Raw genomic sequence first — 17,875 nt, forward strand, 5'->3', positions numbered from 1 at the left:
CACACTCGTGCGTATTCGAGAAAAAAGTGATTGTTCATTGGAACGGAGGGAGTACGAAAATTAGGATTAGGCTCTAAATAAACAGATGAAGTAGTAGTAGTGCAGTATCCAGGAAGAACAATGGCCTTTGGCGGTGGCAGTCTCAGGGTTTTCATATCACCCTCACAGTACAAGAGTTGTATTTTCTCCACAACCAAAGTTTCTTCAGTTGGCCTCCCATGAATACGAGACTGCGTCATCGCTCATCGGTGCAAATTATTCTCCATAACCGATTTTGCATCCCTATGACGTCTGTCCATTCAGAATTTTATATGCAGCTCATCTTGGACTTTTGCAGGGAAGAAACAGTAACGGGGATCCTACTGTAAGAACCATAAAGCTATAACTGGTTGAACAGAGATTGATACCATGCATCTTTCGCCAATTCGTTTGTTCTCAAATTAATAAGCACTAGGCTCTCGTCAAAACAAGCACTAAGGGATCAATCCATTCATCCATTCCCCTGATCATGACCCGCCGATACTAGGCTGTTATCCATGCTATCCATGGCTCCATGCTGAGCCACTTCATCACTTCATCCAGCCCGATCGATCATGGCGTCGCGTATTGCAGCTACGAGGTTTTTGTCGTCATTGGCATCATAGAAGCATCCTCTATCCTTTGCGTCAGCCACTATCTCCTCCCAGATTGTCTTGCTGCTCGACAATGTAGTTGCGTTGCCTAGAATCCAGAGGCAGTGCCTGCAAGAAGTTAGTTAGCATTTTACAGTAGCAACACCATGGATGAATGCCCCCAGATTGTTCTGTCACTCACTTTGCCCGTGTCCCAGTGAAATGAGCCTCTCGAACAGGCTTCTTCCAAAGTCGGCGTCCGCGCTAAGCTGCAAAAATAAAGGCAACAGAGACTTGAAAGTATTATTTGTTACACTTACACCAGGATTGGCACTAAAAAAAGAAAGGAAGAGAAAATTAAGCAAAAACATGTTCATCTGGTAGCAAGATCACCTTGCTTTTGACTAGCGCCGGTAACTGGCATTCGTCGCCTATGAGAACAGCACGACGGATACTGGTCTGTAGAGGTATCAGCAGCTCACACTCCCTCAGTTGCGCTGCCTCATCAACGACAAGGAGATCGAGCGGACGGAGTTTTAGAAGCTTACGGTGCTGACTCAGATGGGACGAGCTGCAAGCAATGCAAAGTATGATCTTGGCATTGTTCAGTATGTACTCTTCGAATTTCTCGTAAGAAGAGCTCGGAAGGTCAAAGTGGTCCAGCAGGTGCTTCAACTTGTCAAGGCACAAGGCTTTTGCTTCTACAAACTCTGGCCATCCCACCGGGTTTTTGAAGAAGAGCTTCCGTGTCAGCCGTTTTTGATGAGGATATCTCTTCTACTGTTATACCCGTCGCAACTCCTACATCAGTTATTCCACTTGGTCTTATGACTAGAGCGCGTGCGCGACAAATACATGGCCAGAAATAAAGAAGAGATTAGAGATGAAGACAACTATGCACTCAAATCAGATGAATTAACGGTGCATGCATGTCCACCACCGAATCAATTCCATTCGCCAAGCATGTCACGTACATGCACATGCATGAAGTGCACAAGGACCAATGGATTTGGGTTAATGAGCCAGGATCAGCCACGAATGTGGGCCTTGACTTTTTGGCTGCGCCAGGTGCTTCTACACACGCGCCGTCTTGCAATCTGCTTGCCACGTCATCCTCTGCAGCCGGACCACGACCGACAGTCCGGATGAGACACAACGCGGACGCGGCCGCATGCCTATTCTTAATAAATAGTAGTCTATATTAAAATTTAGACTCGGGTTTTATTATATTGTTTAGCCATCACTACAATTTCGCATCTATAAGACGTGTAGGACTACCGCCTTGTCAGATCCACAGTGAAACCCTAACTTTTCATCTAATTCGTGTGCTCAATTTTTCATCCGCAATTTCAGATTGCAATTTATCATTGTTCTTGCTGGTTCTTTGGTTGCGTGAAGAAACACGAACCTCGTTGTTCAGGTTGATCGTGCCTACGGCAAGGTCAATAACCATCGGAGATTGGTTTAACGATTGCCGAGGCGTATCGTCGGGTACGATATAGCCGGATCGTCAAGGTCAAAATCCACCAAATCGATATTTATCCCCACTCTCACCGAAAGATCGGGCCGCGTCACATCAGTTTTGGATCAGATCGCATGAGTTTCCCGAATGCTTCAAGTGCGTGCAGGGCCTCATCCATTAAACGGAAGCTCTCCGCGGACGTAGTGCACCGGGGGAGGTCTTCGTGGTATGTCTCTACACAGCTGCGCAGGCATTCCTCGTAGCACTCATAGTTGTCTATGAAGAAGTCCTTGAGTGTCACATTCTCTTGTTCTTGTCGCATGCTATTCCTCTTGAGCTCCTCCATACCGTCCATCTTCCACGCACAATCCATGATCCCTGTCCTGACGCTCCGAAGATATGAGGAATGCTCAGTCAAGGGTTTCTCAAGTAGGCCTACCATGCAGCTCACGTGGTGCTTCCAGTGTGTACGCTTGAGCCGGGAAAGCCGTTGCTCCAGAAACATCTTTGCGAGGTTTTCGTCCACGCGGATCCGATCTTTGTTGCCAAGCAACACAATATCACCCCGGGAGAATTGTCCGCCGTCGAGAAGACTGAGGAGACGGGAGGCGACCTCCAGGACCGCGGTATTGGTTGGTGCACAAGCCAGTGTCCTGTGGTTTGTCATCATCATGGACCACAAGAGGGATACGATGGTCTTGGTTTTCCCTGTCCTGGGAGGTCCCCAGATCAACCGCACCCAATACGACGTATCTTGTCCCATTGCAGAAACACATTCCACCACCGCCTTGTGTTGTGAGGCATTGAGCTTGAACTTCTTGAGGCTATCATCAAGCACCTTATCTGGGGCTGCTAGTATCTGTGGAGGTAGTTAACAACGAGTTGCACTCTTGCCTAACCTGTTACCAGAACAAGAAACATGCATACATAAGTAAGATAATTTCATTCTGATCTATTTGAAATTCTAACTTTGTTCTAATTTAAACTTTTTTAAGTTTGACTATATTATTGCCATATTTCTCTATATACTTTATCAAACTTTTTCACTAAGTATGAACTAATTTTGTGTCATATATGACTTTACTTCAAGAAAGTTTAGTTAGTTAGGATAAAATATAACTTCAATTAATTTGGAATGGAGGGAGTAACATACTTAGTGACTGAGAATTTGCTAGCTAGAAAGAAACTCAAGATGAAAGATCTCCTTTAAACTAGAGCTTACATCCTAGCGATTCATTTATCAAGGGAACATCTTCCCACACGTAATATTCAAATTGTAGTAAGTGTACCTGTCAAAAGGAATGTTTAAAGGGTTCTGCCCTCTATTTCCTATATACTAAACATTCACATTTCACATCCGTATGTGTCATACACACCCATATCACTGGTAGAAAAAGGGCCTGTTGTCCCGGTTCGTAAGGGTCTTTTGTCCCGGTTCCTGAACCGGGACTAAAGGGTCGGTACTAATGTCCTGTCCATTTAGTCCCGGTTCAATCCAGAACCGGGACAGATGGGCCTCCACGTGGCCTGTGCGCGGAGCCCAGGCAGGAGACCCTTTGGTCCCGGTTGGTGGCACCAACCGGGACCAATAGGCATCCACGCGTCAGCATTTCTGTGGCTAGGGTTTTTGTTTTTTTGGAAGGGGGGTGTTGGGGGGTTAATTTAGGTGTTTCATATATTGTGTTAGCTAGCTATAATTAATAGAGAGAAGTGTCCTCTCTCTTGGTCGACGCTACGTACTATACATACGTATAGAGAGGACTAGACACGCTAGCTAGCTTGTAAGCAAACGAAGGAAACAGAAGATCGTCATGAACATATATGCATACAGAGAGAAGTGATATCGACCACCTCTCCTTCTCCGAGAGATTGGTCGAACAACAAGTTCTCGTATATCTATCCGACACTACCGGCTACATATATACAATAATTATCTCTTACAAATATAATCATACGGACTCATGGTCCACATAGTATTCTCCGTCTTCAGTGATCACGTGCTCAAGAAAGAATGCCGCCAATTCCTCTTGAATTGCTCGCATGCGAGCTGGTGCTAGGAGTTCATCCCACTTCCGAAACATCTAATTTGAAGAAGGGGGTCAATACATATATATATGAATGAATGAAACTGAACACAAATGATGGTAATAAAATAAAATTGTGAATGTTGTTATTTATGTACTTCATATTGTTCGTCGGTGTAGCCCCGCTCACAGGTCGTGTGGCGGATGGACTCGCAAACGTAGTATCCACAGAAATCATTCCCTTGTTCCTGCCACAACCACTTTACAAGAAATAGAGGTCAATCAAACTGATAAGCAAGAATTCCAAATGGTATTGATGAAACTAGCGCTTGAATCAATAGGAGATGCGCGGAACATGCTACTATAGTACTTACTTTCGAGTGTCTAAATTGCAGCTTCTTCGGGAGTCCTGGAGCTTTTTTGGAGAATTTTTTTCCAAACCCTGCCAGACAAAGAAAACAATTACTTGATATATCAGGAAATGAACAAAGTTGCTGATATGGTGGATAATGATCGATTTAACTTACTTCTCGAGCATTTGAGTCATGTCCGCATAGTCATGGGGATCTTTTCGTCTTGAGTCTAAGACGGTTACTAGTCCCTGCTCAAGCTTAATCTCTAGGAGAATATAGTGGTAACTGCACACGCATGCATAACTCATCAATTACATTACTATAACCTTGACTAATATATAAGGGAAACCGAATACGCACAAGACAGTAACACTCACCTGAAGTTGTAAGGAAAGAGTATTATATCTTTGTTTTCATTTATTACCAACGATCGTAGCAAGTTGGCCTCGGTATCTGCGGCATGAAATTTAACCTGAGTTGCATCTATGAGATATGTGTTAATGAACCCAATATCACCGACTTGTCTTTTCTTCAATTCGGCGATCTTCAATCTGCATAATATAGTGAGGATGATTATAAATACATGCAATGAAAGAGCTGAGCTATATAGAGAGACTTAATGACAGAAGTAGTACTACTTACAGACAGTAGCAGGTGACCATTGTTTTATCGAGGGCCAATTGATTGAAAAACTGAAAGAACTCCTCAAATGAAACAGGCAATAGTTCAATTCCAACGGGGTCATGCTCCTTTTTAACTTTCACATACAAAGTACTCCTCCCCCCAGAGTCTCTACAAATTTTCAAGTACCAATCATGCAATCTTCGCGTCATCGTTGATAGAGATCTTTCATCTTTGACGAGAGGCTTCCCGTACTCATATCTTTGTATCTGCACCTCCATGAAATCATAATGTACATCGTCGGGCAGGTAATCACCAAGATTGCTATAACCGGGCACCATCCTCGGATCATTAGCGACGTTGTCGCTAGGCACCTTGAGCGAGGGGCACGATTGCTTCGCTTGTTCGCCGAGCTGGGCAATTTGTTTCCCAGCTCGTCGTTCTTTCAGCCGTTGATCACTGACAGTACTTCCCGACCACTCCGCTTTGACAAATTCCTTTCCAATAATGTGCTCATAGTTTCCTTTCGGCGGAGACTTAGGTGGTTTTGTCAGGGCAGCCAGAGTGCGCTTCGCTTTCACCGGATCTACCTTCTCCTCCGGAGGTGGATGTTTCTTTGCTTTCACCCCTTCAAAGTAGTTCCTCACTTCTTCTCGTGCGATCTCGGCGTTCTCCTCCATGGTCCTCTCGTACGGTAACTTCTCTGGAGTCTTCAGAGAAGGACCGAATCTGTATTTCCTCCCGCCTCTGGCTGTACTGCTAGACGCCGGCAGAGCAGACGGAGCGGTTGTCTTCTTTACTTGCTTACGAGGCGGAGGAGAAGGACTACGACGCGCCGGAGCAGCCGGAGCGGCGACAGGTCTCTTCCGCCCTTGCTGACGAGGCAGAGAAGGAGGAGGCTGGCTGCTCGGGCGTGTCGGCGCAGGCGGAGAAGGAGGCGGAGTGCCGCCACGCGCCGGAGAAGGATCCGGTCGAGTGCCCTGATCGTCACTCGCCAGAGGAGCAGGCGGTCGAGGAGGCGGAGTGCCCTGACTCGCCGGAGGAGGAGGCGGTGGAGGAGGCGGAGTGCCCTGACTTGCCGGAGGAGGAGGCGGTGGAGGAGGCGGAGTGCCCTGACTTGCCGGAGGAGGAAGAGGAGGAGGAGGCGGAGGCGTCCAGTTCGGAAGGTTGATGAGCTCCTTCCGCCATAGGCATGGAGTCTTCAGAGCAGACCCCAGCCTAGTCTCCCCTTCACCGGTAGGGTGGTCAAGCTGGAGGTCCTCAAATCCCTCCGTTATTTCATCCACCATCACCCTAGCATATCCTTCTGGAATCGGCCGACAGTGAAAAGTTGCGCCGGGTTCAGTAGGATAAACAGAGCCAACAGCCGCCTTGACCTTCAAATTCATCCATTGCGTCATAAGGTGGCTAATTTGAGACTCCGTGATAGCATCCATGGGATAGCTAGCAGGAGCCGTCAAGGCATGCTCCGGCTAAAGCAGCTCGGTGGAAGCCACGCTGCTTCTCCGCTGAGATGGTGGGGTAGCTTCGAGGGAAGCTTCGGCAGTACGTTTGCTGCGATTTGCTTCTCGTTCCTCTATCGCTTGTACCCTTGCTTGCAGCGCCTGCATTTGGGTATGCTGCAATTTTTTCCTCCTCTCCTGGGATTTGTAACCGCCTGCCTCCGGAAACCCAACCTTCCATGGAATGGAGCCTGGCGTGCCTCGTGTCCGTCCAGGGTGCCCAGGATTCCCGAGGGCCATTGTGAGCTCATCGTTCTCTCTGTCTGGAAAGAACGTCCCTTACTGCGCTGCTTCGATATACTGCTGAAGCTTCCTGACTAGTATGTCCATTTGATCTTTCTTCCAAATGCACTTCCCTGTTACAGGGTCCAAGGTTCCGCCAGCCCCGAAGAACCAAGTCCGGCAACGGTCTGGCCAGTTAATTGTCTCTGGTTTGATCCCTTTTTCAACCAGATCATTCTCAGTCTTGGCCCACTTAGGCCGGGCTACGAGGTAGCCACCTGACCCCGTGCGATGGTGATGCTTCTTCTTCGCAGCATTTTGCTTGTTTGTCGCCGACATCTTCTTACTCTTTTCCGATGTATTGTGGGCCACAAATGCGGGCCAGTGATCTCTGATCTTCTCATATCTGCCCTTGAATTCTGGTGTCTCTTTATTTTCGACAAACTTATTCAGCTCTTTCTTCCACCTCCTGAATAGTTCTGCCATCCTCTTAAGAGCAAAAGACTTGATTAATTGCTCTTTAACTGGCTTCTCTGGATCATCCTCTACCGATAGGGTGAAATTTGACTTCAGCTCAGTCCAAAGATCATTTTTCTGCATATCATTGACATAAGACACCTCAGGGTCTTCTATAGCCGGCTTTAACCATTGCTGGATGTTGATCGGGATCTTGTGCCTAACCAAAACCCCGCACTGAGCAACAAATGCGCTCTTTGTCCGGAGGGGTTCAATCGGTTTGCCGTCGGGCGCGATTGCTATGATCTCAAACTTTTCATCCGAGCTCAACTTTTTCTTCGGGCCTCGTCCCTTTACCGAAGTTGTGCTCGATCCGGAGGGCTAGAAAAAAGAACAAAGACTTAATTAATATGTGTACATACCAAAACAATGAATGCATCAATTAGCTAGTCAGCAGAAGCTTAACTAATATATATACCTGGCCGGACTCGGTTCGGTCACCGGAGACGTCATCACGGTCTCCTTCTTGCACCGGCATTAGGTCACCGGAGCCGTCCTCATGGTCTCCTTCTTGCACCGGCATTAGGTCACCGGAGCCATCATAATCATAGCCAGCTACTTCCAGACCATCGGTGTCGTTGAGAAACAACGAGACGACAGCATCACTTCCTCGTGCGATTATGTCCCCCAACAACTCTTCTTGTACTTCGTCTCGGGCGGTGTCCATAGTTTCTACAAATATTGACAACATGGCAATTATTATTCAAACATGACAGATGGATATATTAGTGGCAAACGTAGAACTAATATTAATTATTGGCCTCGACGCTGCTTCTCTAGGGTTTGGGGTGGCCTCGACAACGCTTCAAGGATAAAGAAAAGAAGAGGAAGAAGAAGAAAAAAAGAGGAGAAGAAAGAATAGAGGAGTTCTTACTCCTCTATTCTTTCTTCTCCTCTTTTTTTTTCTTCTTCCTCTTTTTTTTATCGGGAACGAGGGTCGTTGAGGGTCACCGAGCGGTAGAGGAAACCCTAAATAGCAAGTCACTGCCACATCACTTGTGGGACGTGGATGTAGTGTCCGACACCGACGGCCACATGTATCTCACCCCCACGATACTTGCTATTTAGGGTTTCCTCTACCGCTCGGCGACCCTGACCCTCGACGACCCTCGTTCCCGATAAAATAAAGAGGAAGAAGAAGAAAAAAAGAGAAGAAGAGGAAGAAAAAAAAGAGGGGCTCGGAGTGGTTTATAAGCCTCACTGCCACATCCCTCTCGAGCTCCTCTCTATTACAGGCTTACGGGCCTAATCTGTGCATTGCTATGCCTGTTGGGCCTGCTGGGCCTTCTACGGGCCTGAATCCTGGCCCATGTAAGGGTTTCTAGTCGTATTCAGGCCGTGGAGGCCTAGTAGGTGGCATTTTTTTGTTTTCTTCCTTTGTTTTCTTTTTTGCTTTTTATTTTTTTATTTGTACTAAATACTTATAGTTTTTTAGTGATTTCTTTTTGCTTTTAGGTCATAAAAATTATAAACTTTCTGTTAGTGCCATTAGTTTTAAAATTTGATTTTTTTTGTTTTCTTCTTTTGTTTTCTTTTTTGCTTTTTTTTATTTGTACTAAATACTTATAGTTTTTTAGTGATTTCTTTTTGCTTTTAGGTCACAAAAATTATAAACTTTCTATTAGTGCCATTAGTTTTAAAATTTGAATTTTTTGTTTTCTTCTTTTGTTTTATTTTTTGCTTTTTATTTTTTTATTTGTACTAAATACTGATAGTTTTAAAATGTATGTGAATCACTAATTTATGAATAACTTTACTATGAAGTTAGATTTTTGAGTGATTCTTTTTCCTGCTACTTAATATTACAGTGTTTTAACATTATACTCTATTTGGTAATTTTAGGTTATTTTTAAGTTGAACAAAAAATACTAGAGGTTTATAAAAACTTTTTAGTTGATTCCTTTTGCTTTTTTGAGCTATAAGACTCTGAAATTGAAAAGCATTTCAAATGAACTCTAAAAAGGTTGAAAGTTGGCATGGTATCATCATTTCACCCACATAGCATGTGCAACAAAGTTGAGATGGTTACGGCAAAAACTGGATGCACTTCGTGTACAAAACGGACAATCTCTTTCGAAGTATCAGGGTTTTGGACGAAAGATCATCTGTTACAAAGGGATTTCATTTTCTTGAACTTATTTGAACTCCATATTTTTTCTGTGTTCAAAATGCACCATTCAAAGCCACATCATCAATTTTCAACCCTTTCTGACTTCATTTGTTATTTTTCATGCATTACTGATTTTTTTGAGCTATAAGACCCTGAAATTGAAAAGCATTTCAAATGAACTCCGGAAAGGTTGAAAGTTGGCATGGTATCATCATTTCACCAACATAGCATGTGCAACAAAGTTGAGATGGTTACGGCAAAAACTGGATGCACTTCGTGTACAAAACGGACAATCTCTTTCGAAGTATCAGGGTTTCGGACGAAAGATCATCTGTTACAAAGGGATTTCATTTTCTTGAACTTATTTGAACTCCATATTTTTTCTGTGTTCAAAATGCACCATTCAAAGCCACATCATCAATTTTCAACCCTTTCTGACTTCATTTGTTATTTTTCATGCATTTACTGATTTTTTTGAGCTATAAGACCCTGAAATTGAAAAACATTTCAAATGAACTCTGAAAAGATTGAAAGTTGGCATGGTATCATCATTTCACCCACATAGCATGTGCAACAAAGTTGAGATGGTTACGGCAAAAAATGGATGCACTTCGTGTACAAAACGGACAATCTCTTTCGAAGTATCAGGGTTTCGGACGAAAGATCATCTGTTACAAAGGGATTTCATTTTCTTGAACTTATTTGAACTCCATATTTTTTCTGTGTTCAAAATGCACCATTCAAAGCCACATCATCAATTTTCAACCCTTTCTGACTTCATTTGTTATTTTTCATGCATTTACTGATTTTTTTGAGCTATAAGACCCTGAAATTGAAAAACATTTCAAATGAACTCTGAAAAGATTGAAAGTTGGCATGGTATCATCATTTCACCCACATAGCATGTGCAACAAAGTTGAGATGGTTACGGCAAAAACTGGATGCACTTCGTGTACAAAACGGACAATCTCTTTCGAAGTATCAGGGTTTCGGACGAAAGATCATCTGTTACAAAGTTGGCATGGTATCATCATAATAGTTGCGGGAGAAAGTCTTCAGTTTTTCTTCGCTTGTGTCATTTTCTTATTGCGCCGTAACCATGGATAATCTTCATCGTTTATCAGGATGCTTGGGTCAGCCTTGACATTGAAGGGAAGAATTTCATGAAACTTTTCATAATCTTCAGACATGTCTGTCTTGCCGTCCACTCCCAGGATGTCCCTTTTTCCTAAAATAACTATGTGGCGCTTTGGCTCATCATATGATGTATTCACTTCCTTATCTTTTCTTTTTCTCGGTTTGGTAGACATGTCCTTCACATAGATAACCTGTGCCACATCATTGGCTAGGACGAACGGTTCGTCAGTGTACCCAAGATTTTTCAGATCCACTGTTGTCATTCCGTACTGTGGGTCTACCTGTACCCCGCCGCCTGATAGATTGACCCATTTGCACTTAAACAAAGGGACCTTAAAATCAGGTCCGTAGTCAAGTTCCCATATGTCCACTATGTAACCATAATATGTGTCCTTTCCGCTCTCGGTTGCTGCATCAAAGCGGACACCGCTGTTTTGGTTGGTGCTCTTTTAATCTTGGGCGATCGTGTAAAATGTATTCCCATTTTATCTCGTATCCTTTGTAAGTCAATACAGTCAAAGATGGTCCCCTGGACAACAAGTACAACTCATCACAAACAGTGGTGTCACCTCTGAGACGTGTTTCCAACCAACTGCTGAAAGTCCTGATGTGTTCACATGTAATCCAGTCGTCGCACTGCTCCGGGTGTTTGGAGCGCAGACTGTTCTTGTGTTCATCGACATACGGGGTCACCAAGGTAGAGTTCTGTAGAACTGTGTAGTGTGCTTGAGACCAAGAATATCCGTCCCTGCATATTATTGAGTCACTTCCAAGAGTGCCTTTTCCAGTCAGTCTCCCCTCATACCGCGATTTAGGGAGACCTACCTTCTTAAGGCCAGGAATGAAGTCAACACAAAACCCGATAACATCCTCTGTTTGATGGCCCATGGAGATGCTTCCTTCTGGCCTAGCGCGGTTACGGACATATTTCTTTGGGACTCCCATGAACCTCTCAAAGGGGAACATATTGTGTAGAAATACGGGCCCCAGGATGACAATCTCGTCGACTAGATGAACTAGGACGTGCGTCATGATATTGAAGAAGGATGGTGGGAACACCAGCTCGAAACTGACAAGACATTGCGCCACATCACTCCTTAGCCTTGGTATGATTTCTGGATCGATCACCTTCTGAGAGATTGCATTGAGGAATGCACATAGTTTCACAATGGCTAATCGGACGTTTTCCGGTAGAAGCCCCCTCAATGCAACCGGAAGCAGTTGCATCATAATCACGTGGTAGTCATGAGACTTTAGGTTCTGAAACTTTTTCTCTGGCATATTTATTATTCCCTTTATATTCGACGAGAAGCTAGTCGTGACCTTCATACTGAGCAGGCATTCAAAGAAGATTTCTTTCTCTTCTTTCGTAAGAGCGTAGCTGGCAGGACCTTTATACTGCTTCGGAGGCATGCCGTATTTTTCGTGCAAACATTGCAGGTCCTCCCGTGCCTCAGGTGTATCTTTTGTCTTCCCATACACGCCCAAGAAGCCTAGCAGGTTCACGCAAAGGTTCTTCGTCACGTGCATCACGTTGATTGAAGAGCGGACCTCTAGGTCTTTCCAGTAGGGTAGGTCCCAAAATATAGATTTCTTCTTCCACATGGGTGCGTGTCCCTCAGCGTCATTCGGAACACCTAGTCCATCGGGACCCTTTCCAAAGATTACGTGTAAATCATTGACCATAGCAAGTACGTGATCACCGGTACGCATGGCGGGCTTCTTCTGGTGATCTGCCTGGCCTTTGAAATGCTTGCCTTTCATTCGACATTGATGGTTGGTCGGAAGAAATCGACGATGGCCCAGGTACACATTCTTCCTGCATTTGTCCAGGTATATACTTTCAGTGTCATCTAAACAGTGCGTGCATGCGTGGTATCCTTTGTTTGTCTGTCCTGAAAGGTTACTGAGAGCGGGCCAATAGTTGATGGTCACGAACAGCAACGCCTTAAGGTTAAATTCCTCCTGTCTGTGCTCATCCCACGTACGTACACCGTTTCCATTCCATAGATGTAAAAGTTCTTCAACTAATGGCCTTAGGTACACATCAATGTCGTTGCCGGGTTGCTTAGGGCCTTGGATGAGAACTGGCATCATAATGAACTTCCGCTTCATGCACATCCAAGGAGGAAGGTTATACATACATAGAGTCACGGGACAGGTGCTGTGATTGCTGCTCTGCTCCCCGAAAGGATTAATGCCATCCGCGCTTAAAGCAAACCATACATTCCTTGGGTCCTTTGCAAACTCATCCCAGTACTTTCTCTCGATTTTTCTCCACTACGACCCATCAATGGGTGCTCTCAACTTCCCATCTTTCTTTCGGTTCTCACTGTGCCATCGCATCAACTTGGCATGCTCTTCGTTTCTGAACAGACGTTTCAACCGTGGTATTATAGGAGCATACCACATCACCTTCGCAGGAACCCTCTTCCTGGGGGGCTCGCCGTCAACATCACCAGGGTCATCTCGTCTGATCTTATACCGCAATGCACCGCATACCGGGCATGCGTTCAGATCCTTGTATGCACCGCGGTAGAGGATGCAGTCATTAGGGCATGCATGTATCTTCTCCACCTCCAATCCTAGAGGGCATACAACCTTCTTTGCTGCGTATGTACTGTCGGGCAATTCGTTATCCTTTGGAAGCTTCTTCTTCAATATTTTCAGTAGCTTCTCAAATCCTTTGTCAGCCACAGCATTCTCTGCCTTCCACTGCAGCAATTCCAGTACGGTACCGAGCTTTGTGTTGCCATCTTCGCAATTGGGGTACAACCCTTTTTTGTGATCCTCTAACATGCGATCGAACTTCAGCTTCTCCTTTTGACTTTGGGAAAACTTTGTTTTTGCCACTCTTGCTTTTGCCAAATTTGCTTTTGCCACTCTAGAATTTGACATCTCACATTTGCCACTCTTTGCTTTTGACAATACATCACAAATGCCATTCCGTGGCAAAACCGATAATTTTTCATTTCACTTTTGCCACTCTTAGGTTTTGACAATGTATCACAATTGCCACTCTGAAAATTTTGCTTTTGCCACTGAATGGCAAAAGTGATATATTGTCAAAAGCTAAGAGTGGCAAAAGTGAAGTGTCAAATTCTAGAGTGGCATAAGCAAAATTGGCAAAAGCTAGAGTGGCAAAAACAAAGTTTTCCCTTTGACTTTCACATTGCGTCCTTGCATCAACAATGACCCGGTGGAGATCATCATCATCGGGCACATCATTTAGTTCCTCTTGATCTTCAGTAGCTTCACCCGTTGCAGCATCATTGGGCACATCGTCTGGTTCCTCTTGATCTTCACCAGCTCCCCCCGTTGCAGCATCACCATATTCAGGGGGCACATAGTTGTCATCGTACTCTTCTTCTTCGCCGTCTTCCATCATAACCCCTATTTCTCCGTGCCTCGTCCAAACATTATAGTGTGGCATGAAACCCTTGTAAAGCAGGTGGGAGTGAAGGATTTTCCGGTTAGAGTAAGACCTCGTATTCCCACATTCAGTGCATGGACAACACATAAAACCATTTTGCTTGTTTGCCTCAGCCGCATCGAGAAACTCATGCACGCCCTTAATGTACTCGCAGGTGTGTCTATCACCGTACATCCATTGCCGGTTCATCTGCGTGCATTATATATAATTAAGTGTCTAAATTAATAGAAGTTCATCATCACATTAAAACCAAAGTGCATACATAGTTCTCATCTAACAACATATAGCTCTCCAGAGCATCTAATTAATTAAACCATACATTGAAACTATGTAAAACATTTCAATGCGAAAACAAATGCGATCATAATCGCAACCAAGGTAACAATTGATCCAACGGCATAATGATACCAAGCCTTGGTATGAATGGCATATTTTCTAATCTTTCTAATCTTCAAGCGCATTGCATCCATCTTGATCTTGTGATCATCGACGACATCCGCAACATGCAACTCCAATATCATCTTCTCCTCCTCAATTTTTTTATTTTTTCCTTCAACAAAGTGTTTTCTTCTTCAACTAAATTTAACCTCTCTACAATAGGGTCGGTTGGCATTTCCGATTCACATACATCCTACATAAATAAAATCTATGTCACGTTGGTCGGCATAATTTTCATAAACAATAAATGAACCAATAGTTATAAAGATAATATATATACCACATCCGAATCATAGACAGGACGAGGGCCGACGGGGGTGGATACCAAAACCATCGCACTATATAAGATGCAATAATAAAAGTAAGAAAATAATACAAGTATCTATGTAAACATACAAGTAAGAATATTTTTCCTTTCAGAAAGAAGATAAGAACAAGAGGCTCACCACGGTGGTGCCGACGATGAGCTCGGCGCGGGTGATCGACGGCGGTGAAGACGGGGACGGGGCGTGACGGACCGCTAAACCTAGACAAATATTATGGAAAATGGAGCTTGGAGGTCGAGCTTGGAGAGGAGAAAGCTTAAGTAGTGTGGCTCGGGCATTCCATCGAACACCTTGTGTGCATAGGAGGTGAGCTAGAGCACCACCAAGCCCTCTCCCCCTCGGCCAGAAAAAAACAGAGCAGTGTGCTCTGCTCTTACGCGAGGGGGTATATATAGGCACTTCATTGGTCCCGGTTGGTGGCATGAACCGGGACTAAAGGGGAGCCTTTGGTCCCAGTTCAAGCCACCAACCGGGACCAATGGTGGTGGGCCAGGAGCGAGGCCCATTGGTCCTGGTTCATCCCACCAACCGAGACCAAAAGTTCCAGATGAACCGGGACCAATGGCCCACGTGGCCCGGCCGGCCCCCTGGGCTCACGAACCGGGACCAATGCCCCCATTGGTCCCGGTTCTGGACTGAATCGGGACTAATGGGCTGACCCGGCCTGGACCAAAGCCCTGTTTTCTACTAGTGTATCAATACAAAAAATTACATTGTAATGATGATGATGATTTATCTTTATCCATTACAGTCTTGGTGAGTATTTAAAAAAGTTATGTTTTTAAACACACTTTTTTTACAATAGGAGGATGACCCCCGGCCTCTGCATCTAGGCGATGCATACGGCCACTTTATTAATTATTCTCACAAGACCTTACAAAGTCATACAATAGTAAGAGTAAAGCCGCCGTCTAAGCAACAAACTGTCACTACACCTATCCAGTTGATGAAGGGGCGCAGATAGCCTGGGCCTAATACCAAACAGACATCGCAGCCAAGCCTAACAGCTAAGACCTGAGATCCCAACCTAGCCACTTGCCGGGTCTGGGACACACACTGGTCCGGTGTGCTCTCAGAGGTCGCCGCCGCCTACTGCCACCGCTCCATCTTCAGAACTGTACTAATGCATCAACCTTGCTCGGTTCACTTATCGTCGACGCCACCATGACGCCTCCTGCCTGCGCGCAAACAACTGAACACGGCGTGGTCGCCACTGATACACCTCAGCGCCATGCTGCCAAGTACCACCAGCCGACACAGCTTGAAGCCCTTGGAGGATCTGTCGTATGTAGCACCTGCCGACCAGGCATGACCAAGCGTAGCACCTGTCGATCAGGCATGACTTGATATCTTCACCGAAGCTTCATGCAAGACGAAGCCGCTCCACCTCCTTCCTCTAACTTCCAACGCTGCTCCACAGAACGATGCTCCCAAGAGAGAAACGATACCGCAGTGCCGCCATCGTCCGGTCTAGAACACCAGATCCTAGGGTTTCCCCCAGAGCAATACGAGTGGGTCAACGGTAGTCACATGACGATGCCTTCATCAAGGTAACGATGTGGAACGCCGCCATCGCCCGTCGTCGGCTCGGTTTTCACTGGCAACTACGTCTCCCCGACTCGCAGCTGGTGCCAGATGACGGATCCCGAGAACCGAACACCCAACCTCAAGCCGACCACTTCTGACGGAAGAGATGATCACCACCGCCGGCTGCACCGGTCAGAACAGATCTGATCGGAGGTGTCACCGACGAGACCACCAGGCCCTCCAAGCCGCCGTCGCCGATCTGAAGGCAGCATGCACGCCACCACAGCCAAGCCGGCCGCCGCCGGCCGCAGCCGCTGCCGCCGCCCGAAGGGCCATCCGCAGCGGCCGCAGCCCTGGCCTCCACCGCGCCAAGCCGTCGCCATCTAAGGACGGGCCGGCCTCCCGCTGCCTGCAGCCATCCGCCGCACCGCAGATCCCAGATCGGTCACGCCACCACACGCCTTGGGGTCTGCCCTACCCCGGAGACGCGCGAGAGAGGAGATCCCCCACCACCGCCGTCGGCCCCCGGGCTTAGCCCGGCGGCGTCTTCCGGCGGCGGCAGAGGGAGAGGAGGAGGGAGGTTGCGGCGGCGACGGTTAGGTTTCTGGCCACCCGAGTCGCCCTAGGGGAGGACGACGCGGTAGCACTTATCAGGCACACTTGAACACTCATATCTGTGAAAATACACTATTATATGAGCAGACAAGAATTGAAATTGACAAAGCCACCACAGCCACCTCGTAGTTGAGGAGCACGTCATCTACCTCTGAAATGTTAAGACAATATCTATCATATATGCAAGTTGAAAATGACATCATTAGAATTTGTCTATATTGTAAACGGCATGAGCAATGTTATGTTTATTCACATTAGTCCACGAGAAACGGGAAAGAAAGTAAATAAATTGTACACATGCCATGCTAGGAACATGTATTTGAATCCATGGCTTATGATAAATAGAAGTACATTCACAGTAGTATTACTAATCACAACATTTTAGGAAGACACAACTCATTATGGTCCACAGATCTACCTTATGTTACCCAATACACAAATAATTGTATTAACATCCTAACCGAATGTGTCGTGTGCACAACAATTCCTGACGGTTTAATGGTTGGATATCTTTCCTTGTTAAACATTGTGGTTTGGTTATGTCTTGTCCAGTATCTTGGTTGTACATAGCACAAAGTCTATATTCACCGCATAGGCACACTAATAATATCCTCTTACCTCCGAGTAGTATTAGCACGCCCTTGGATCTATCCTAATTAACTAGTCTTATTGATTTGATGAAATTCTCAAGATGAAAACCATGTGGTAAAGAAGAGAGTAGACAAAAACGGAGTAGTACTCTATTTACATACCCTTGGATCATACTCTGCAATCTTCTTGATGAGGCTAATGTCCCGGAGGGGCCTTGTCTACAGACTCAGTGCATCCACTATGCACTTGGCTGGCTTGTCATTCTCTCGAAATAGGCTTTCGCCCCACTTTATAAATAAAGCAATAAACCAGAGTCCATGGCCGAACGATACAATATGGTGGGGAGGCCCCCTTACACAGCAGATCAATAGATAAAACATAAGCCTA

General features: G+C 45.5%; 1 protein-coding gene and 1 pseudogene across 1 annotated transcript; both read right to left on the reverse strand.

The window, feature by feature from the left end:
* Window positions 1–574: 574 nt before the first annotated feature.
* Window positions 575–2,064, reverse strand: LOC147987337 (uncharacterized; annotated as a pseudogene).
* A 118-nt stretch (window positions 2,065–2,182) lies between these two features.
* LOC147987338 (uncharacterized) lies at window positions 2,183–16,328 on the reverse strand. The gene is made up of 2 exons (XM_087542351.1): window positions 16,311–16,328; window positions 2,183–2,932 (listed from the first exon to the last, which is right to left on the reverse strand). The coding sequence occupies exons 1-2, from the start codon at window positions 16,326–16,328 to the stop codon at window positions 2,183–2,185; spliced, it is 768 nt and encodes a 255-aa protein (XP_087398477.1).
* Between the last annotated feature and the right edge of the window lie 1,547 nt (window positions 16,329–17,875).

The sequence above is a fragment of the Triticum urartu genome, chromosome 2A (assembly GCF_056163025.1).
Source record: "Triticum urartu cultivar PI428250 chromosome 2A, HENAU_Tu73, whole genome shotgun sequence".
Classification (NCBI taxonomy): Eukaryota; Viridiplantae; Streptophyta; class Magnoliopsida; order Poales; family Poaceae; genus Triticum; species Triticum urartu.